Below are 20,176 nucleotides of genomic sequence, written 5' to 3'. Positions count from 1 at the left end.
AGGGGCAGTGCGGCGCTCATAATCACATGCAAATGATGAGATCACATGGCTTTGTCTTCCAGGTTCGAGCCTGTAGGCAATAAGGTCCCCAGCTTTCTCGATATCGATGAGATAGAAAGGGGACACCCAAGGAAGTACACATTACGGAAGGCTCGCAGCGTGTATGGGAGAGAACTATGTAGGTATAGTCCATCCACAGCCCTCCCGTCCTGTTGTGGAATTTCAGGCGGCCCGCCAGATGCAAATGACTGGGTGGGAAAGTGCGACACTTGAGGTTGCAGGAGCATGAAAACTGGAACCGTTGGAATTCTGGGCACTGGGATTATTCATCTTCCGAGTCTTCCAACAACTTTATCGCGCTTTTGGCTCTGTGCCTGGAGCCCAGTCTTCGCATCCAATTGATCAATTCAATCATTCATCGACCTAGTCTTTCACCCATCTTCCTTTTCTGCACAAATGAAGACACGTTTCGGGCCCGTCACGTTCAATTCGGCTACGAATCTAATTAAGCAAAGACGAGCCAAAAAGGGAGTGACTCGGATACCGGGAGTCGAACCCGGGGCTGTTGAGAGAGCAGTCACTGCTTGGCAGTGAGAGTCAACGATGTTACCGCTACACCATACCCGACTGAATCAGATGTGGCTTCCGATTTGGTTGGTTGGCAGAACCGGAACGGCCATTGTTATGACAGAATTAAACTCAATGTTGTGGAGTAGGTGGTTGTTGATCGTCAGACGGATTCTGCCCCGGCCGACGGCACCCAAAAGTTCCACAGGATACTCCTTCTGATAACATCTCCCATTTTTTGTCATTCTGCTTGCCATGCACTTGGACAAAATTATGGCAATCAACCCACCGACCTGGCTGAGATTGGCTTCATATGAGCATTGACTGGTTAAGGACTTGACCGTAGAGTCACTTTACCCGTCTACAGCCGAGCAGTCGACACTTGGCGCGCTCGGAAGGGGCGACGACCTGGCCACCGCCGACTTATGGTCTTGGCGACAGGGCAATACCGATGCTGCGATGCGGGTGGTCGCTCGCGAGACATCGATCTGTACCTGCATGTAACGTTGATCTGAAATGCGGGGGAGGACGATGACTTGCCAAAAAGAGAGAAGATGTTGAGAGATGAGCAAGGTACATAATCCTACATGACGGATACATATATGTTCCAATGACGATATTAGGTCAAGGTCGCCGTGGCCGTGTTGTGCTTGGAACGCCCGCACGCCTTCCTCCGGACATCTGCACACTGAATACGGCAGGCTGGGGGGTGCCAGGGCTCGAGACTACCTCGTCCGTCGAGGTTATCATCCTACGCTTGAGCCGGGAACCTTACCAATTTGGCCACTCATCCCAGCATTGATATTCAACGGCCTCAAAATGCGCGGGAGAGAGCTCGTTGCCCTTCTTTCGCTTGTCGCGGTCCCGCAACCCACAACGGCTACGGCCCTGGTGTCTTCCCCGGGCGAGACTTCGGCGATTCCGGCATGGGACCTTCAGTCTACAGCAAAGGCCGGGACAAACCTTGCGGTGCTGTCCCGGCCGGGGCTCCATACGTCGTCATGGCACCACGTGAGCATCCCTAAATGCACGCTGCTGGGCTGCTTGATCGAGGCCGGCGTCTACAGCGACAACGAGCTGTTCTACTCGGACAATTTGCGCAAGGTCGACCAGAGGCAATTCTCAGTACCATGGATCTACCGTAGTGAGTACTCGCTGCGGCCCGGGCCAGGCAAGCACTTCTCCCTGCAGACGCACGGAATCTCCTCACGGGCCGACATTTTTCTCAACGGAAAGCGAGTGGTCTCGGCTTCCGAGCAGGCAGGCTCGTACGTCGGCCGAACCTACGACATCACCACCCTCGCTGGCAAGACGAATGCACTGGCCGTCCAGGTCTACCCAACCGACTACTACCGCGATCTGGCATTAGGCTGGGTGGACTGGAACCCTTGGCCGGCCGACAACGGGACTGGCGTTTGGCGCGATATCGAGGTCAAGCAGACGGGCGCCGTCAGGCTTGACCCGCTCCGCGTTATGACGCAACTGGGTTCGAGCGATGGGAGTAAAGCAGCCAACGTGACGGTGAAGGCTCGAGCAGTCAACCTCGAGAACTTTCCCGTCACGATCACGGCGGTTTGTACCATTGGGTCGGTTTCAGGAGCAGGACCGGGCGTGCGTTCGACGAAGACCTTGACCTTGGCCCCTGGCTCCGTTACCGACATCGTTCTAGATGCGGTAGTCGAGAGCCCTTCCATTTGGTGGCCACGACAATGGGGTGATCAGCCGCTGTACGTGGCCAATCTAACCGTCCTGGCCAACGGCTCCCTCTCGGACTCCGCAGCCAGCGAGTTCGGCTTCCGGACCGTGACACGCACGCTCAACTCGTTCAACGACACGACCTACTTCATCAACGGCCATCCCTTCCAAGTCATTGGCGCCGGCTACTCGCCCGACATGTTCCTCCGCTGGTCTGCCGCTAAATGGGAGGCCGAGCTGCAATACGTGCTCGACCTCGGCTTCAACACGGTCCGGCTCGAAGGGAAGAACGAGCACCCGGCGCTCTACTCCATCGCGGACCGGCTCGGAATCATGGTCATGGCCGGGTGGGAGTGTTGCGACAAGTGGGAAGCGTGGAGCTACAACAACGACTTGGCCGTGCCGACGCCGATCTGGAGCAACGCCGACTACGCCATCGCCAATCTCAGCATGCTCCACGAGGCCGCCATGCTGCAGCCGCACCCCTCGGTGCTGACCTACCTCATCGGGAGCGACTACTGGCCCGACGAGCGCGCCACGGCCCTCTACCTTTCCGCCTTCCGTGCCGTGGACTGGCAGACCCCCATCACCCCCTCTGCCTCCTCGCGCGGCTTCTCCCCGCAGACTGGACCGTCGGGCATGAAGATGGACGGGCCCTACGACTGGGTGCCTCCCAACTACTGGTTCGACACGGCCACGGACGGCTCCCACCTCGGCGCGGCCGCAGGCTTCAACTCGGAACTCTCGGCGGGCGTCGGCACGCCGGAGCTCTCCTCGCTGCGCAAATTCCTCTCTCCCGCCGACCTGACCGCGCTCTGGCGCCAGCCCAACGCCTCCCTCTTCCACATGTCCCGCGACCCGTCCACCTTCCAGACCCGGACCATCTACAACGCCGCGCTCTGGGCCCGCTGGGGCGCGCCGACTAGTCTGGACGACTACCTCCTCAAAGCCCAGATCATGGACTACGAGGCCACCCGCGCACAGGTCGACGCCTACACGGCGTTGTGGGGCACCGACACTGCAGGGAGCCCGGACTCGGACTCGGACGATGAGACTACGGGGACTAGGCCGGCCACGGGCATGGTCTACTGGATGCTCAACAACGCGTGGCCGGGCTTGCACTGGAACCTGTGGGACTACTACATGCGTCCTGCGGGGTCGTATTACGGGGCGAAGGCCGCTGCTGGGGATAAAAAGGAGAATGTCGTGTTTGACTATGTGCGGCGGGCCGTGTGGCTGGTGAATCGGTCGCTGGATCAGCAAGGGAAGAGGAAAGTCGAGCTGGAGGTCTTGCGGCCCCGAGATGGGAAGGTGCTGTACAAGGATGTCGTCGCTGTGAATGGTGGTACCAGGCCGAATACCAGCCAGAAGGTGGCGTCGTTGGATGTGGTGCTGGGAAATGTTACCGCTTCTGAGGAGGTGGTGTTTCTGCGGTTGATGTTGTTGTCGGATAAGAAGGCGGGGAGTAAGGAGGTGTTGAGTCGAAACGTGTACTGGCTTCCGCGGGGCTTGGATGAGCTGGACTGGGAGAACTCGGACTGGTATGTTACGCCGGTGAGCAAGTATGCTGACTACACGGCGCTGAACAAGCTTCCGGCCGCGAGGGTGTCTGCGGCGGCTGTGGCGGAAGGGAAGGATGGAGTTGCAGTGACGCTGGAGAACCATTCTGGCCACCCGGCCTTCTTCATCAGCCTGAGCCTCGTGGATGGCATGGGACGGGATGTCTTGCCCCTGACGTGGGAGGACAACTATGTCACGCTTTGGCCGAGGGAGAGGATGACGCTGAGAGCCAAGGCGGTGGTAGGTCATGGAAAGTGGGATCCCGCTGCCGTGCATGTCTTCGGCAAGAATGTAGGGAAGAGCACGGTGAGGCTGAAGAAGAAGTGAGTGGTGGTCGGTTGAAACGAAGTGTGGGACTTGGGGGGAAGAGTCCATGAACAACGTACTACAGCATTCAGCGTCTTAATATCATTCATGGACTCACCGTGGACAGCTACAAGGCAAGTAGATGCTGAGAAACAACACCCCGTACAGGGAGTTCACGAACCTTTATGTCCTCCGAGTAAACTCAGTCTGGCCCGATCGACTTAGGTCTCAGTCCCCGACTGCTCCACAACAAACCAAATAGCCTGCCCGGCTAGCTCAATCGGTAGAGCGTGAGACTCTTAAGGAGATCTCCGAAATCTCAAGGTTGTGGGTTCGACCCCCACGTCGGGCTCAATTCCCGTCGATGATGACCATTGCTTTTGTCCTTTTGCCCATAAAAGTTGTCTGTCTGCTCAGAAGGGGCACGCTCTGAACAACAACGAAAACCAGAAGCTATCCTTATTATAGAAGGGCAAAAACGTAAATCTAGACATGACTAACTTTTTCTTAAAGTTCAAGTGGCTAATTCAGTAGCATTTGGGTCACGTACTGAAAATACTATCTAAGGATTAAACGGTAGAGAACGCGTACACGCCCCCCTCCCCCTCTCCCTACTTCCATGGTACCCACCGCCACAAGGATCGAGGAATACCAAGTCAACACCACTGCACTTACCGGATCCGGTAGTAAGGTTATACACTAAACCCGAAGACGAAACAGAAGAAGGACAAGTAAAGGGTGGAGAAGTGAAAAATCCAGGCAAACCGACAGGTACGTGCAATGCCAGAGGGGTTGCGGTCAACGTTGGAGAGCCAGGGCAGATGGAGAAGACAACACGAAGCTTTTCAGCCAGTCCACACAGCAGGACCAGGCGGCTTGTACTCCATCAGCTTCATATCGTCAACCTTGAGTTTCCCGCTCATCAAATCCTGGTTAAGCGGTACGAGAAGGCCTGGATGTGCCATAACGTCAGCCAGACAACGGATACATGCCAAATAGTTGCCTTCCTTACCCGGATCTTCCGGAACATACGTGCCGGGAAACTTCACAAATTCCGTCGGAGTGCCGCCACCTGGGCCTATGATATTCACAAAGGCGCAGTTGATGTAGAATTGCTGGTAGCTAGATGTGTTCGTAGGCATGAAATTCTCGATTCGCATCAAGTACTTGCCCGGCGGGGTGGTTTTCGGGATGGTGAAGTTAAACTGGTAGCGTATCGTAAATCATTAACCAACACCCTCATCAGCGACTGGTACTAATAAGCCGGTATACGCACATCAGACACAAATGGATAAAGCGACCAATGCTGATCATCCAAGGGGCCTGCATAGGCAATCTTGAACCAGTTTCCATCTCCTCGGTAGCTCTTGAGGTCATCATTGTGAGCCCGTGAGAGGTAGATCTGGGCCGGACCAGGATGCCAGAAGGACGGATACCTGATTGTCGACGGTTCCACGACATCAGCTCGATTTCCGTTGCCATCGGCGGAAACTCGGAAGCCGACTTCGGAGCCGGCCAGCACATTGGCTATTTCGGTCCGAGCGGCCGCGTCGAAGGCCGCCCTGCCGCAGGTGATGTTCGGGTCTGCGGGACCGATGATGGGCGAGAGCTTGTAGCCCTGGTAGTGCGGAGGATACGTCGCGGGATCAATTGACCATGGGGGCTGGACATCCCTAAGGGGTTATCAGTGGATGCTTACGCGGTTTAGGGGCATGGTGATTACAGGACGTATTTCCATTCCGGCGTCTCGGTGCCGTTGACGAGGAGGATTCCTTCGACATCTGGAATTGTTCAGCCTCAGCATGTGCAGCCCAGTCGTGGGTGGGTACGGTACTGACTGTGGCCCAGCGCTCCTCCAGCGAGCGCTATGCTCAAGAGCGCAGCAGGGGATGTTTTCATTGCAGCGGTGTGTCGTTGTCGTTCCGTTGGCGTTGTCAGCGGGGAGTTAAGTCCCATGGAGCATAACAGTGCGGACGGGATGCTGCATAATTATCTAGAAACCTTTATTCACAAAGGACCGTTATTAGACCCGTGAGCGGAAGCAGTCGCCAAACCCTCCATTTGGTTCACTGTATCTTCCGTAAGGATTCGTTCGGTTGACAGAACGTGTGACGTTTCTTTGGCCACTCAAAGGGCGATTTAATAAAGCGAGTATTAAAATCGCGGAGCGAGGGGAACTTCCGCACATACGAAACTGGGGGGAACAAAAGAGAAAAAGGAACTGTGGTGTAACCAAGGGCATAAGTGCCTAAATTGAAACATTACTGGGAGTCGCATCGGCGGACAACTCACGGCACAACTATCTGTGAGAATGCCGTTATACGGCGGCTTGCTCCCGCTAAGCCGCTGTATCCTGTAAATCAGGGCAAGGGGCGCTTTCTGTACGTATTGCTGGATGATCAGGTCAAAGAAAGCCTCCTAGAAAACGTCCGCGGCTTTCTTAACCCCGCTACTCTGGAGCAGCAGCGTGGTCCATACAGGCGGTGCTACCTATTTCACGGACCTACTGGAACTGGAAAGACATGCTTGGCTCTGGCTCTCGCAGGGCATTTCGATCTGGATGTTTACATCGTCTGCCAGCCCGTCAACGACAGCGACCTGAAGACCTTGTTCTCCCGGATACCGCCCCGATCTATTATCGTCTTGGACGGTGCCGAGGACGCCAATTCCCAGCCACGAGAAGGAACCGCCTCTCTGTCCGCGCTCCTCGATACTATCGACAGCGCAGGGGATGGCCATGTTATAATTATGACAACCCGCCATATCGCGCTTGTCGATAGCGCCCTAATAATGGAGCCTAGTCGCGTGGCTCTGACAGCCGGATTCGGACTCGCGGATAAGGAAATGATAGCTAGGCTCTTCCGTTTTACATATAAATCTTCTCTTTCTACTCAAAAGCGTCCATAACTAGTCGCTCTAGGGACAAGAAACCGCCCCCTTTGAACAACAATGAAGACAAGAAGATGTCGTTATTATAGGGAGGCCGTAAACGTAAATCTAGAACTTGTGACACGTGCGCAAGGGGCTAGTCCGCGCGATCGCCAAATTCAGATGGGTCTGCCATTCTGGCATGCTTGAGGAGCTTCGCCAGGACTTGGAATTCCGTTTCAACATGCTCAGTACTTTCTTGGCATTGATGAGGTGAGCAATGACACATGCCAGAGCTTGCCCTCAAGAGCTGACCCAGAATTTCAAGTGGCAAACCTACTGTCAGCATCCTCCATGACACACACAGGCTGTGCCCGGAAGCGTGTACCGTGGCAACCACTTCATTCTCGAGGATGCCCGCCGTGTGCTTCGGGCCGTCTACTTCCTGGATATTCAGGATTGGAATGTAAGTTGTAAGCAGATGGGAGAGTGGATGTTTCTGGTCTGACCTGTCTCTCCGCATGTACAGACTTTCACATGCTTCTCACTGCACACATACGGTATTCCCCGAGCGGGATCCTGGTCACAGCGTCATCAGCGCCAAGTCCTACGTTTTACGCAACGTCAGCACTTCCGAAGACATCCTGCCCAGCAGTCCGAGCATCAGGCGTCTTCGCGCTGTGATCAACCCAGACGACAAAGTGCAGTTGAGTGTTATCGTATCTTACGAGGACCAGGACAACGATGTGTGCCCGGGGTGCAACAACATGAGGGCGCAAGACATGTCCTCTTCTGTTGAAGTGTCTTGGTATGTGGGTGTGAAGAGAAACCCTCCCGTGGATTGCTAACTGTGGTGCTGACTTGAACTCTTTCACTGGGTCCCTAGCCAATGCGGTCTCTCTGTCCGCTTCTACGATTCCTTTGACGACCAAGCCGACCCGTTGACCCAGCTGGCTCTGGACGATGTCCGTGAGACCGGACTCCGGAAGTTTGTCTCCGAGTTCTTCAAAGACCTCGAGGAGAGCTCGCCTTTCACACCAGACAAAAGTGATCAGAAGCTAAGAGCTACCTTCCGTCCAAAGGTGCTGGATGCCGAGGAGCTCTAAGACTATTACTGGAGCTTCGGTTCCAATGAACAGCGCGAGCCAATCCAGCACTTCCGGCGTATCGCTCTGTGCACGCCTCGCTGGCCAATCATCGAGATGCATTCCACAAATGAGGAGGCCAAGCGAAGACTAGAGTGGGTCATGAAAGGCATCCAACTGCTCCTGAACCGTATACGCGAATGGACCAGATCAGCCTCCCGGAAACATTGGAAAAGCTATCGGCTCTCGGGTTGCAATCGGCTCTCCGTTTGGGGGTCAGACTGAACACTCGGAAGCCGTCCTGCAATCTTTCCCCTCTCACTGTGACTCTAGCATGGGCCCCAACCGGTCTTCCAACCGCATCCTCCACGTCCTGGACATCTATCGACAATGCGCTCAAGAGTCGCAATATTCATTCCGGCCTTCCATCCTCCGAGCGAGATGCTTGCTCTGTGTCTTTTCACAAGTCCTCGATCTCGAAGCCAAGATCCTTTTTGGCTGTTCGTCGGCCCTCAACGCGTTTGCGGTGGCGGGATACAAGGTGCCTAAGAAAGCCACTTTGTTCAAAAAGGCAGTACTGTGTCTCTTCATACCTCATGCACTCATTCACCGAGGGACATTTTGATATCCTTGACGACACGATTGCTCTGTTTCAAACCCCAACGCCTCCTCCGCCTGTCTGTGGGGCCATTCGTTACGTTCTCCAAGACTCACGAGGGCTCTGTCTCGACTATTTCCTGGACGGCACGCTTCAGGATCGCAAGGTGGATCCACCATCTTCGATGAATGTGTTAATCGACGGGCCTTTGACTGGCAACGAAGTCAAATCAAACTGGCAGAAACTGTACCGACAATGCGTGGAATTCGTAATGAGCTCTGGGTGTCTCGCCTTGACGGCGGCAAATGTCGGTCCAATACTTGGGGAATGGGCTCAATTATGGCGATGGGTTAGCCCAGGCACCCTACCTCGGTATTCTATCGCCCTCCGCTTCCGTGCCTGAGCAACGAAGGGCTCATTATTACCCTCCTCTATAGCACTATCCAATTAATACTAGAGGAACTCATTAATACTTTCCCAGTCCATATCAGAGAAGCGCAACTATTATTATACGACCACAGTGAGCCAGAGCTAAGGAGTACGGTAGAAGTACAAAGAATGATGAGAAAGAGAAGAAGGCGATTCTAGGGTTGGCGAAGCAGGGAAGAGGGAGGCTCCGACGGCATGAGCGAGCCAGCACCGAGCCTGGAGGGTCGGTGCTGGTTGATTCACATCTGCGACGACAGCCCCGAACGACGGCGCGAACATTCTGCGTTGTCTGCACCGACCGTGGACGGAATCCTTGCGCCAAAATGCATCGCCAGCGGGAATCCGCGGGAGGCGTTCCGGAGCACTCGATGGGTGTGAACGAAGTAGAATGGGCGACGCCTTCCGGCCTCCGTCGCCGCCGCCGTTTGTAGTCGTGACGGACGGCCACGGTCCAGGAACACGAACGGGTTTATGCCAACCGAAGATGTGGATAAGAAAGTAGCAGTCTATGCCAAACCGTGCTCCAGGTACAACCGAGGGAACAGAGACGACCGGAGACAAAGGAGCGGTCCGTACAAAGTACAGGACAATATTTACACGAATTGAAAAAAAAAAAAAGGAGGGGGGAGGAAAAGACGGCACAGGTTGCTCGACACCAGACCTGAGACCTCGCCCTCTCTACTCCCGCTTCCTGATCCGGAAGGGAATCTTCTTCGTCGGCACTGCCACGTTGAACCCGAAGCTCCAGCTGTCCTTCTCCACCGGCACGGGACCGTCGAGCAGCTCAATGTCAAACTGGCTCACCATGAGGGCGCAGGTGTAAACGACCATCTGCTTGGACAGCACCCTGCCCGGACAGGCGTGTCTTCCGGCTGCAACGACCAAAAAAAGCCGGGTCAGCCTATCACCCAGGGCAGCCGAATGGGGAACTCGACACGTGGCCAAACTCACCTCCGTAAGGGATCCACGACCCCTCGAGGCCCTCAAGCGAAAAGGTCGGGCCGCCGGGGTCAACCGCGCCGCTGCTCGCATACTCCTGGCCCTCGTCTAGCTTGGGCTTGGGCTTCGCCACCGCCGCATCGGCACGCATACGCCTCTCCCTGTTCAGGGGCCCGCTGTCCGGGTCGCCGGGGTAGACGAGGAAGCGGTTGGCCCAGAAGGAGGCGAGCGGGTGCGCCCCGCCGCCCGTGTTCCAGACCTGCTCGTCCATGTGGCTGAGCCCCGTGTTGACGACGCCGATCTGGCCCTGCGGTAGGCGCCACTTGCCCAGGTGGGCGTCGGCGCCCCGCGCCGTCAGCATCGAGTACATGGTGCTGTGCAGCCGGAGCGTCTCGGCAAATACGGAGCTGAGCACGGGCGAGGCATGGCAGAGCGTCTTGGCGTCGAGCGGGCCGAGGCGGGCGACGTCGGCGCGGGCGCAGTCGCGGAGCGCGGCGTCCTCGAAGAGGTGGGCTGTCACCCACGTCACGGTCGGTGTCGCGTTGGAGACGGAACTTTGTATCGTATCGGTTAGTCACTCTCGAAGCACCGTGACGCTGAGATTGAAACAAAGTGGAAGGTTGCCATACGCCCAGATGAAACCCAGGTCGGCCGCCGCCAGGCAGTCGTCGTCAAAGCCATCCACCTTGGGGAGCTTCTTGTGGCGGTGGCGCATGAGCTCGGAGCCCCAGTAGGGATCAGCATCGCCGTCGGGGCCGATGCTCGACTCGGTAAAATTCTGCCGCGCGTTGGCGTGCCATCGCTTGACCTGGGCCAGGAGGCTGGCTCGGCGGCGGTAGGCCCCCGGGAGGATGAAGGACGGCAGGCACCGGGCGAGCCAGGGGATGTCGCGGTCAAAGGTCCAGAGGTCGTCGTTGAAGGTCGGGTTCAACTCGAGCAGCGCCGGGCCAAAGAGGGCCTCGAGGATGGACTTGCTCACGAGCTCCTGGAAAAAGGTGCCCATGTCGTCGTAGGTTGTCCACTCGCGGGACAGGGCCTGCTTCTCCAGATTGGAGCGGAAGAGCTCGGTGTACCGCCGCGAGGCGTGGGCGAGGTTGGGCCCCGAGAGCCCGGTCAGGAAGCCCTGATAGGTGATGTTGTAGATGCGGTTGTGTGCCGGGAAGCTGGGGTCGCTGCCCGGGTGCGGCTTGCGCTCCGGCCCCGTCTTGTCGCGCAGGTAAGCCTTGACGCCGGGGTCCGGGAGGCCAAAGAACCACTTCATGGTGTAGGTATAGACCTGCACGACGTGCCCGACGGACGACTCGTGCCGCATCTGCGCCACGGCATCCGCGTCGTGCAGGAGGTAGAGGTCGATGCCGCATACGGTGACCAGGCACGACGTGAGCTTCCGCTTGTATGACCTGCGCGTTGCCATCAGTCTCTGCATCTATAACGGGATATCGCCCACTCGTTGTATGTTGGCTACGCACGCAACGCGGTCCACGAAGCGCATGTTGTCCAAGGCAAAGGGCAGCGCATGGCCGAGCCATGGGATCAGCGACGGGTACCGTGGCGGAACTTGGGGCTTTTCTGAAATGGCCGCCCGCTGAATCGAGTGGAACCGAGACACCTGCACAACGTAATTGACGACGACAAAGACGAGAGCGACCCAGGACATGAGCAGCGCCCGGTCAGAAGCCCACGACCCAATGCCGCGAGAGGCTTGGAGATGGACCACATCGGGAGCTTCGACATGGATCTGGCGGAAGGACTCGGCTGCATCCATGTTGTGCAGAGAGGTATGGCAGGATCCGGTGGAGCGGTTCCTGGGGAGGAAGTCTGGGGCGACCAGCGGCAGAACTGAAGGAAGACTGCTGAGGCTGGGAAGTGTTCCTGCTGCTGCACCAACTGCCGGAGGAGCCAGAGGGATGATTGAGGCCCAGCACGAGTCGAGGTCAGCGTGTGCGCTTTATGACATCTTTCGGAAGGGGCTTTCCCTCCAGGCCCTCCAGAGTCCAGGCTCCATTTCCCGCCGCTTCAGCCAACGTTTGACATGTGCCAACTTGAGTGACGGCGTTCTTGTTTTGCTGTTGGAAGACCAGCTTCGAAGTCGGCAGAATCAAGTCCATCAACGTGTGATGCGGCATGGCGTGGAATGTGGTGTAACCCGAAAGGTACATCGAAAGACTTGATGTTTCCTGCATTCTCTCGAGGCGCAGCATCCCAACCTAAGACAGCTGTGTTGAACGTAGGGGGCCACACAGGTTGTATTGGTTGCTTGTTATCGGTTGGTACGCGAATTGCTCGAGAAAGGGCTGCTTCTCTCAACTCTTCCGCGGGCACTGCAACAACTGCCGCACTCGCCGCAGCACTCTGCAGCTGACCGCACGGCTTTACTCCGCGCTTTACCCGCCGCTGCGCCCGCACACGCCGCACACGCCGTAATTTGTGATAGAGACGTGCATCGAGCAACCTCAGCCCCGTCGCCCGGTCACCCCCGAAAGGGTGCCAGATTCCAAGGTCAACCAAGCCTAGTTCGCCTGGCAACCACTCATGGGCCACGGTTGCAGCTGCCCACGCCACATCTTGGCAGCAGTCATCACATTTGGTGCCACAACTAGCACCGCGATATCGTCGTTGCTCCAACCGGAGGTTCACGGGTCAATGGATAGGAACGGTAACATGAATTCTCCATGCGGGCTTGCGACATAATCAGATTACCAAAACGAACCGGCCTGACCAGGCAGAAGTCACGAACGACCAGGGGAGAGCGCCCCGCCAGCTTGCTTCACCAAGATGCTGTTACACGAAGCATACCACACCCCACAACGCGAGCCGCGCCGCCGCGCTCCATCCCATTACGGATTCTCCGCCGCCCCCACGAGCCGCCATGCCAATGGCATGTTCACCTCCTCTTCCAAACCAATGGTGCCCTCTCCGGGTGGAGCATCTGCAGCAGGAGGACGGGCGCCGAGTCATGCTCAATCAGGTCGAGCACCCTCTTCCGCGCCGCCTCGCGGCTCTCGCCGTCGTGCAGCGGCGCCGGGTCGACGCGCCAGTCGCGAAACAGCGCCGCCATGGTGGCGACGAACTCGACCTGGGAGAACTTCTTGCCCGGGCAGTCGCGCGCGCCCTCGGACCACCCGAGAAAGGTGCCCTTCTCGAAGGCGACGAGATCCTCGTCGCCCGGCGCGGCACCGCCCTCCTGGATCCAGCGTGACGGCCGCCACGCGAGCGCGTCGGAGCCCCAGTACCGGGGGTCGGTCTGCACGGCCGCGTAGCTGGGTATGAACATGGTCTTGGGCGGCAGCACGACCGTCTTGCCGCCCACCTGGAGCGACACGGTCTGGTCGCCGACCCACTTGGACACGGGCACCACCGTGTAGAGGCGGAGCGTCTCGAGCATGACGGCCAGGCAGCGCTTGAGGCGCGGGAAGCTGGCGGCGTACTTCCAGCCGGCCGGGTCGTCGCCGCCGCCGAGCACGGCGCGGATCTCGTCCGAGAGCCAGTCCTGCACGTCCGGGTTGGCCGCGATGAAGTAGATGGCAAAGGTAAACGTGTGCGCGGTGGTGTCGTGGCCGGCAAAGTTGAGCATAAACATGTTGCCGTAGATCTCGCTCTCGCTGAGGCCGCCGGCGCCGGCGCCGGCGCGGGCCTCGGCCTGCGAGGCGCTGACCAGCGAGCTCATGAGCGTCTTGGCCGCGACGGGGCGGGCCTGCGTCTTGTCCTGCACCAGGCTCGCCCGCTTCTCCTCCTCGTACTGGTCCGTCATGTACCGCTGGAAGGCGGCGCACGTGTCGGCCAGCTTGGCGAGCTTCCAGGTGCCGGGCAGCCACGGTCGCGCCCGGGCCAGGAAGGCCGGGCCCAGCGCCATGATGAGCACGCAGTTCTCGAGGATCATCTGGAGCGAGTTCTTGTAGTTGGCCGACACGCTGCTGTCGGACCGCTCCGTGTGGCCCTCAAACTTGTAGAACTTGCCAAAGCCGGCCCCGGAGAGCACGTGCAGAGACAGGGTGCGGAGGTCTTCAGCCGAGGTGGTCACGGCCGGCTGCCGGGCCCAGTAGGCCAGCATGTCGCGGGCCAGCGACAGGCTCTCGGTCCAGACGACCTCATGGTTCTGCTCGTTGAAGCAGGTGGCGATGATCTTCCGCTGTGTCTTCCATTGCTGCCCCTCGACCTGAATAAATAGGAAACCGCTGGTCAGAGCAATGCAAGCGGGGCGGTGTGAGAAGGATTCGGGCGTGTGATGCATACGGTACTCAGGTTCTTGCCAAAGACGTTGAGGATCTCGGTCATCTCCACGCATCTCGGGAAGTCCGTCCGGCGGTGGAAGCAATCCATCAGGGCCTCCGGGCTAGCCACTATTGGCTCCCAGGGGACATGAGTCAGCCAGAGAAGGATCCGTGTGGGGTGAGGCATGGTAACGGTGGGGTAATGGCGGCGTACATACGGTAGAACCAGATCCTGGCGGGCGTGACTATGACAAAGGCATCGCCCATCTCCTGGTGCGGCCGCAGCCGGTCGTACATCTCCCATGCTCGGAAATTGTATCGCGTGAAGCTGTTGTCGCCCAGGAAGCCGGGCAGCCTTCTCACGTAGGCGAGGACCTTACGGTCCACGGCCAACCACAGGGGATTGGTGTGGTCGATGGGAATGACGCGGACGGGCAGGCCGATGCGGCGTGCGACGAGGTAGTTGCGGGCCAATGAGACGGCGCTGTGGACGGCCACGACGGCAGCCACGAGCGCGGGCGAGCAGAGGACCCAGAACAGGGCCGCCATAGTTTCCTGGAGGTGTGCTGTGGAAAGACAAGTTTCGTAGGGCCAAAAGGGAAAATTGAGGGCAGAAAACCGTGTACGGCATGTAGAAAAGCGGCGAAGGGGAGGGGCCCGCGGGAAGACAAACGACCGAAGCTCAAAAAGGACCTTGCAGCAATGGGCCCGGACGCGTGTCAATCTCCGATATCACTTGTCGAATTCGGTGGCTCGTGCTCCAGGTTTCAGCCGGCGGTTGTGTTGGGCGCAGAACATAACTTACAGTACAGTGCGGCGGGCGGGCATCTCAGGTACCCGCGGCTCGGCAAGTGGCAGCCTCCGGGTGGTACCTAGGGGTACCTGAAGCTACCCGCGCCGCGCCCCCCACTTGGCCTCTCCGTTCCGACGGGACGATGGAAGGACTCGGCAGGCGGTAGGTGGGCGCGCGGCACGGGTACCGCGGTAAGCGCTGTGTCAGCATTGATGCGCATGCGCGCGTCCGGCATTGCCCCCACCAGCAGTCTGTACCGCAGTAGGGTTAGGTGCCAGCAGCCAGCTGAATTGTCGAGTGAACCACAGGATGCACGCCGGCGGCGGTTGTGCCATTGGATGGACGGTCAGAGACGCTTTGGGTGAACTGAACGGGCTGCGCCGCAATTCAGACAAGATTCAGGTAGTACTAGCTAAAGAATGCGCGCATGTGCGTCCCAAGTCACAACACACGAGGCAATTGGGGGCCGCCTGCGCGTCCAGTCGCTTCTACGCCGTGCCGTCGAGGGTGTCTGAGGTCAGAAACCACGATGGGAGCGCCCAAAGTCTTGAATGCTCCAGTGAGTCTTGATAATAAAGATCTTTGGACATTTGACCACCTTGGACCCCGGAATGGATACCTGACCTTACCTAAGTACTGGCTCACACATGCCCATCGCGACATTCAATGATTCAGGCAGCATTGTCAGCCCCGACCCAGATTGAACCCTCAACATGCCGGCATTCAACCACCCAGGAGTGTCACAGAATGTCTTTCTAGTAGGCACCACAGCCCCGTACGTGCCCTTTTCTGTCCAAGTGCTAATATCAAGGGACTCGATCAGGGCCTCATCTGGGCCGCGGAAGGCCTGGCGCTGCTCTTCCTGACCATCCGGCTCTTCACGCGCATTCGCACGCAGCGCCGCATCTTCTGGGATGATGTGCTCGCCATCTTCGCCGCCAGTCTCACCGTCGTCGTCGCGGCGCTCTGGCAGTGGCAGGCACCGTCCATGTACCAGGTGCTCCAGGTCATGGCCGGTCTCGCGCCGCCCGGTCCCGGCTTCATCGACAAGATGCTGCTGTGGCTGAAGGTGCAGCTCATTTCCGAGCTCTTCTTCTACACCGGCCTCGTGGCAGTCAAGCTGGCCTTCCTGCTCTTCTTCAAGCGCCTCGGCCACAACGTGAACCGGTTCGACTGGTTCTGGTGGCCCGTCTTTGGCTTCGTCCTGGCTGTGTACGCCGTCAACCTCGGCACCGTCGAGTACCGTTGCTTGCTTGCTACGGTCGAGGACGTCGTGGGGTACTGTTCGTCCAGGCAGTCGGCCGACTTCACCGCTATCACGCTCAAGTTCAACTGCGCCATGGATGTGTTTTCCGACTTTCTCAGTAAGGCTGTCTCCGCCTGGCTGCCGCTTGACCTCCCGTCCAGTATGACTGACTCGCTCGGTCGATAGTCATCCTCATCCCCGTGTGGCTTTTGTGGAACGTGCGCATTGCGTTCGCCAAGAAGCTCGCCTTTTTCGGCCTGTTTTCGCTCTCGCTCGTCACCATGGCCATAGCCACGGCGCGCGCGGCCGACCTGACTGCCACCTCTTGGGATAACGGTGTGATTGATCCGAGCTATCTCTGGATGTGGACTGCCATTGAGCCATGCATTGGTGAGTTGTTTTATACCCTCGTTACCTGCACCTGAAACGGCCATGGACTTTTTCGTGCTGACACACCCCACAGCCATTGCCGTCTCTTGCCTGTCGGCGTTCCCTCAACTCTTCGCCGCCTCGGTCAACGCCAACAAGCCGGCCTACAAGCCGACCGACACGTACCTGCGCATGATGTCGCGCATCCGCTCCAAGAGGAACTTGAAGAAGCAGCACAGCGAGCCCACCCTCTACGACCTCTCCTCCATCTCCCAGGTGGACTACGTCAAGGCCCCAGAGACCTCGTCGATGGAGCACCTGCAACCCGTCCTCGTGCCGGGGCCGCCGCAGCCCATGGTCGTCTGCTACAAGACGTCACACGAAGCCGACGGCGCTCAGATGCACGGCCAGATTAAGCGGGAGCTCGGCTATCAGGTGACACAGCAGTCGGGCTGGCGGTGATTTCTTTTATTACCTTTCAATTGAGGGCAGATGAAGAGCCTTGGGGAGCTTTGCGAGCCAGCCGGCAGTGTATGTACTGAGATTGTACCTAAATCATCTACCCGGTATTGTATTGTAACGTCGTTCTTGAAATAAGCATACAGCCTGGCTCGTGACAAATCGTACCAGCGGCGTGTCCAAATGCAAGGCCTGGCGTTGCTGGCTGCCCAGATTGTTGGTCTTCGGCAGTACTAGTATGCGTCTAGCCAATACCAAGGATGTCCTCTCTACCGAACCAATGCTGAGGAACATTTGTACGCAGCGGGCATGACCGGCTCCTTAAAGACATGGCCATCAACCCTACACGTGCTGCATGGGACTTGAACAAAACTGCATATAGTTGTCCTTGCACTACCCTTGGCCAGCCGAGTCTAAACCGTTTTCTCCATATTAGATTCGTTTAGAAGCAATTCGCGTATTATATGCTTCTGGACAGGCCGTAAAGAAGCAAGATAGGTAGTTACATGTTGAAATTCGACTCGTTTATTAGTCCTCCTCGGAGCGCCCCGCATTTTGAGCGCTCACCTATCTATACTGGGCTGGGCGCAACAGCCACGCACTGCACACCCGGGTCCACTTTTTCCTTCCCTCCAGCCGCCCCGGCCTCTTCACTGGATGCGGGAGAGGCGACCCCGTTCACACCGTCATCCATGCCGTACTCCGTCTCCAGCTCCTTGCGCAGCTCCAAGGCCCTCTCGAGCGGGACGGCCAACAAGCTAGCCAGGCTGATGCCCAGACACAGCCACCAGATGACGCGCAGGCTCCTGGAGTAGACATCCGTCAGCTGCTGGAACGTGCCTGGGTCCAGCTTCCCATCCGCCCGCAATCCGTGCACCACGCTCGCAAACGAGTAGGCTGCGCCATCGGCCAGCTCGGCCCGGACCGCCGGGTCGGAGACGCTCTCTAGGTTGCTGCCCACGGCCGCGTTGAAGATGATGCCGGGGAGGGTCACGCCCCAGACATAACCAAACGTCCTGCAGAAGCTGTAGGTCGCCGACGCCGACGCCACGTCGCTCTCGGGCAGGGACGCCATGATGGCCGGCAGGAGCGTCGACATGACCAGGCCCGAACCGGCCGCGGCGATCAGCTGGAACCAGACCCACGCCACCTTGGGCGTCGAGCCGTCCAGCAGCGTGAACAGGCCAAAGGCGAGGCTCGAGAGGGCAAAGGCGGCGGCGTGCAGCGGGCGGTAGGCGCCAAAGGTGCTGAGCAGGATGCCGGCCGCGACGGCGAAGACGAGCGACGACAGCGCAAAGGGGAGGAAGTCGGTGCCGGACTCCAGGACGGTCGTGCCCTGCACGGCCTGGAGGAACACGGGAAAAAAGTAGGCCGTGGCCTGGAGCACGACGGACGAGGTGAAGGTCAGCGCGTAGGCGGTAGCCGACGTGCGGTTGGCAAACAGCCGCGGCGGGACGCTCGGGAACGGGGCCAGGACGGCCTGGTGGGCGTGGAAGGCGGTCCAGCCTGCGACGCCGAGCACGATGGGCACGATAATGCGGAACGAGGACCACATGTGCTGCTCGTCGGTGCCGCCCTCGACAAGGCCGATCAGCAGCGCGATCATGCTCGCGGTGAAGATCAGGTTGCCGAGGATGTCGAGCCGGCGGAGCTTGGCCCCGAGGCCCCGGTGCTCCGCGGCCGCCGTGCCCGTCTTGACGCGCATGAAGAGCAGCAGGCAGGCGAGGGCGACGCCGCAGATGGGAATGTTCATGTAGAACATCCAGCGCCAGTTGGCCTGGGCCAGCGCGCCACCAACCTAGACAGTGTCAGTAGGTCCTTTTGTCCTGTCCCGGCTACCTTACTAAAGGAAGAAAAGAAAAGCTGGATGAAGAAGCATCTTCTCTCTTACTGAGGGCGGAACAAAAAAAAAAAACTTACTGGAGGCCCCAAGGCAGCACCGACACCGGACCACGAAAACATCAGCCCGAGGTATTTGCCTCTCTCCCGCAGCGGCACCAGGTCGCAGCATACGATATCCAGCAAGACCACAATGCCCCCACCCCCAGCGCCCTGGATAGCCCGTCCCGCGATCAGCATAGCGGCATTTTCGGCACCGCCGGCGAGGCCGCTGCCGACGGTGAAAAGGACGACGGATGCAATGAGGGGCCGGCGCCGACCAAATACACTATTCGTTTTATTCCGGCGTTGGCTTAGCTTCAACAGTGGGAATGGAGAAATAATAAAGCACGAGAAACGCACTTGGACAGCTGGCCAAACAGCGGCTGCAAGACGCACGACGCGACCACGAAGCTGTTGGCGATCCACACATACTGCCCCGCGCCTCCAACGGCTTCGGTCACCGTCGGCAGCGCCGTGGTGACAATGGCCACGTCGAGGGCCGAGATGAAGGAAAGGCAGCACAGCGCAACAAAGGTGCCCCAGAAGCGGATGCCGTGCCTGCTGCTCGCGTTCTGCGTCTTTTCCGCGGCTGCAGCAGGCTCGCCCTGGCCCTCGGCCTCCTGCAGAGTGGCGTTGCTGTCAGATGTTGCCATTGATCTTGCGAGAGGCGCTTGGTAATGCTTGTGGGGCAGGATCGCGAAAATGAAGTGAAGCTGGGGGGGGGGGGGGGGGGGGGGGGGGGGGGGGGGGGGGGGGGGGGGGGGGGGGAAGGGGGGGAAGGTGGCGTAGTAATATGCCTGAACTTAAAATACCTGAGGTAATGTGTCACCTGAGGCACAGGGACAGGCTTGGAAAGCTCCAGGAGACGGAGGACAAAAGCACTGACCAGAGCGGGCACAGACAAACAAACCAGGCTTGAGCCGGGCTACGCGACCGGGACGGAGCCAACCAAGGACCGAACAGGAGCAATGAAGACTTCGGCCATTTTGTCCAGGGGCTGACTGCTGTGCCGCATGCAAGCACGGGTCGTTGGCTTGCCGTGGTTGGTTGGTTGATTCTCATCGCTGTGGTACGCCCGGCGGTTCATTTTGCTGCTGTGCGCCGAAAACGAGCGGTGCGGCAACACCAGCAGCATGTACGGGCTGTAGGTAATTTCCAGCTTAATCCCAT

At 58.6% G+C, this 20,176-nt stretch overlaps 8 protein-coding genes and 2 non-coding genes across 10 annotated transcripts; 5 read left to right on the top strand and 5 right to left on the bottom strand.

The window, feature by feature from the left end:
• Positions 1–535: 535 nt before the first annotated feature.
• B0T15DRAFT_t171 lies at positions 536–627 on the bottom strand. The gene has a single exon. It is a non-coding gene; the product is annotated as a tRNA-Glu (tRNA).
• Positions 628–1,277: 650 nt separating this feature from the next.
• Positions 1,278–4,308, top strand: B0T15DRAFT_259192 (glycoside hydrolase family 2 protein). The gene has a single exon (XM_062863299.1). The coding sequence runs from the start codon at positions 1,387–1,389 to the stop codon at positions 4,147–4,149; it is 2,763 nt and encodes a 920-aa protein (XP_062718701.1). The 5' UTR covers positions 1,278–1,386; the 3' UTR covers positions 4,150–4,308.
• An 85-nt stretch (positions 4,309–4,393) lies between these two features.
• On the top strand, positions 4,394–4,480 carry B0T15DRAFT_t192. The gene has a single exon. It is a non-coding gene; the product is annotated as a tRNA-Lys (tRNA).
• A 493-nt stretch (positions 4,481–4,973) lies between these two features.
• Positions 4,974–6,027, bottom strand: B0T15DRAFT_401075 (glycoside hydrolase; the record flags this gene model as incomplete). Its single annotated transcript, XM_062865089.1, has 5 exons — positions 4,974–5,080; positions 5,141–5,333; positions 5,405–5,801; positions 5,852–5,909; positions 5,967–6,027. 5 exons carry the CDS (start codon positions 6,025–6,027, stop codon positions 4,974–4,976), a joined length of 816 nt encoding a protein of 271 aa, XP_062718700.1.
• A 486-nt stretch (positions 6,028–6,513) lies between these two features.
• Positions 6,514–7,002, top strand: B0T15DRAFT_368310 (P-loop containing nucleoside triphosphate hydrolase protein; the record flags this gene model as incomplete). Its single annotated transcript, XM_062864181.1, has 1 exon — positions 6,514–7,002. A coding segment is annotated over one exon (489 nt), but the record flags the coding sequence as incomplete, so codon positions are not given.
• Positions 7,003–7,077: 75 nt separating this feature from the next.
• On the top strand, positions 7,078–8,102 carry B0T15DRAFT_513146 (uncharacterized protein; the record flags this gene model as incomplete). Its single annotated transcript, XM_062868025.1, has 5 exons — positions 7,078–7,119; positions 7,151–7,269; positions 7,364–7,462; positions 7,526–7,804; positions 7,883–8,102. 5 exons carry the CDS (start codon positions 7,078–7,080, stop codon positions 8,100–8,102), a joined length of 759 nt encoding a protein of 252 aa, XP_062718698.1.
• A 1,684-nt stretch (positions 8,103–9,786) lies between these two features.
• Positions 9,787–11,359, bottom strand: B0T15DRAFT_402407 (Pfs, NACHT and ankyrin domain protein; the record flags this gene model as incomplete). The annotated part of the gene is made up of 3 exons (XM_062865163.1): positions 9,787–9,973; positions 10,044–10,601; positions 10,677–11,359. 3 exons carry the CDS (start codon positions 11,357–11,359, stop codon positions 9,787–9,789), a joined length of 1,428 nt encoding a protein of 475 aa, XP_062718697.1.
• A 1,204-nt stretch (positions 11,360–12,563) lies between these two features.
• B0T15DRAFT_538561 (putative cytochrome P450) lies at positions 12,564–15,030 on the bottom strand. Its single transcript, XM_062869688.1, has 3 exons — positions 14,477–15,030; positions 14,281–14,387; positions 12,564–14,203 (listed from the first exon to the last, which is right to left on the bottom strand). The coding sequence occupies exons 1-3, from the start codon at positions 14,805–14,807 to the stop codon at positions 12,932–12,934; spliced, it is 1,710 nt and encodes a 569-aa protein (XP_062718696.1). The 5' UTR covers positions 14,808–15,030; the 3' UTR covers positions 12,564–12,931.
• A 560-nt stretch (positions 15,031–15,590) lies between these two features.
• On the top strand, positions 15,591–17,175 carry B0T15DRAFT_258943 (uncharacterized protein). The gene is made up of 4 exons (XM_062863296.1): positions 15,591–15,809; positions 15,875–16,415; positions 16,484–16,687; positions 16,761–17,175. The coding sequence occupies exons 1-4, from the start codon at positions 15,765–15,767 to the stop codon at positions 17,126–17,128; spliced, it is 1,158 nt and encodes a 385-aa protein (XP_062718695.1). The 5' UTR covers positions 15,591–15,764; the 3' UTR covers positions 17,129–17,175.
• Positions 17,176–17,518: 343 nt separating this feature from the next.
• Positions 17,519–20,021, bottom strand: B0T15DRAFT_486473 (major facilitator superfamily domain-containing protein; the record flags this gene model as incomplete). Its single annotated transcript, XM_062866363.1, has 5 exons — positions 17,519–17,538; positions 17,810–18,923; positions 19,046–19,292; positions 19,367–19,595; positions 20,009–20,021. 5 exons carry the CDS (start codon positions 20,019–20,021, stop codon positions 17,519–17,521), a joined length of 1,623 nt encoding a protein of 540 aa, XP_062718694.1.
• Positions 20,022–20,176: the final 155 nt, after the last annotated feature.

This window comes from Chaetomium strumarium (genome assembly GCF_033439665.1).
Source record: "Chaetomium strumarium strain CBS 333.67 chromosome Unknown B0T15scaffold_6, whole genome shotgun sequence".
Lineage (NCBI taxonomy): Eukaryota > Fungi > Ascomycota > Sordariomycetes > Sordariales > Chaetomiaceae > Chaetomium > Chaetomium strumarium.
The sequence above is the reverse complement of the archived record's forward strand: the minus strand, read 5'-3'. Positions and strand labels throughout refer to the sequence as shown.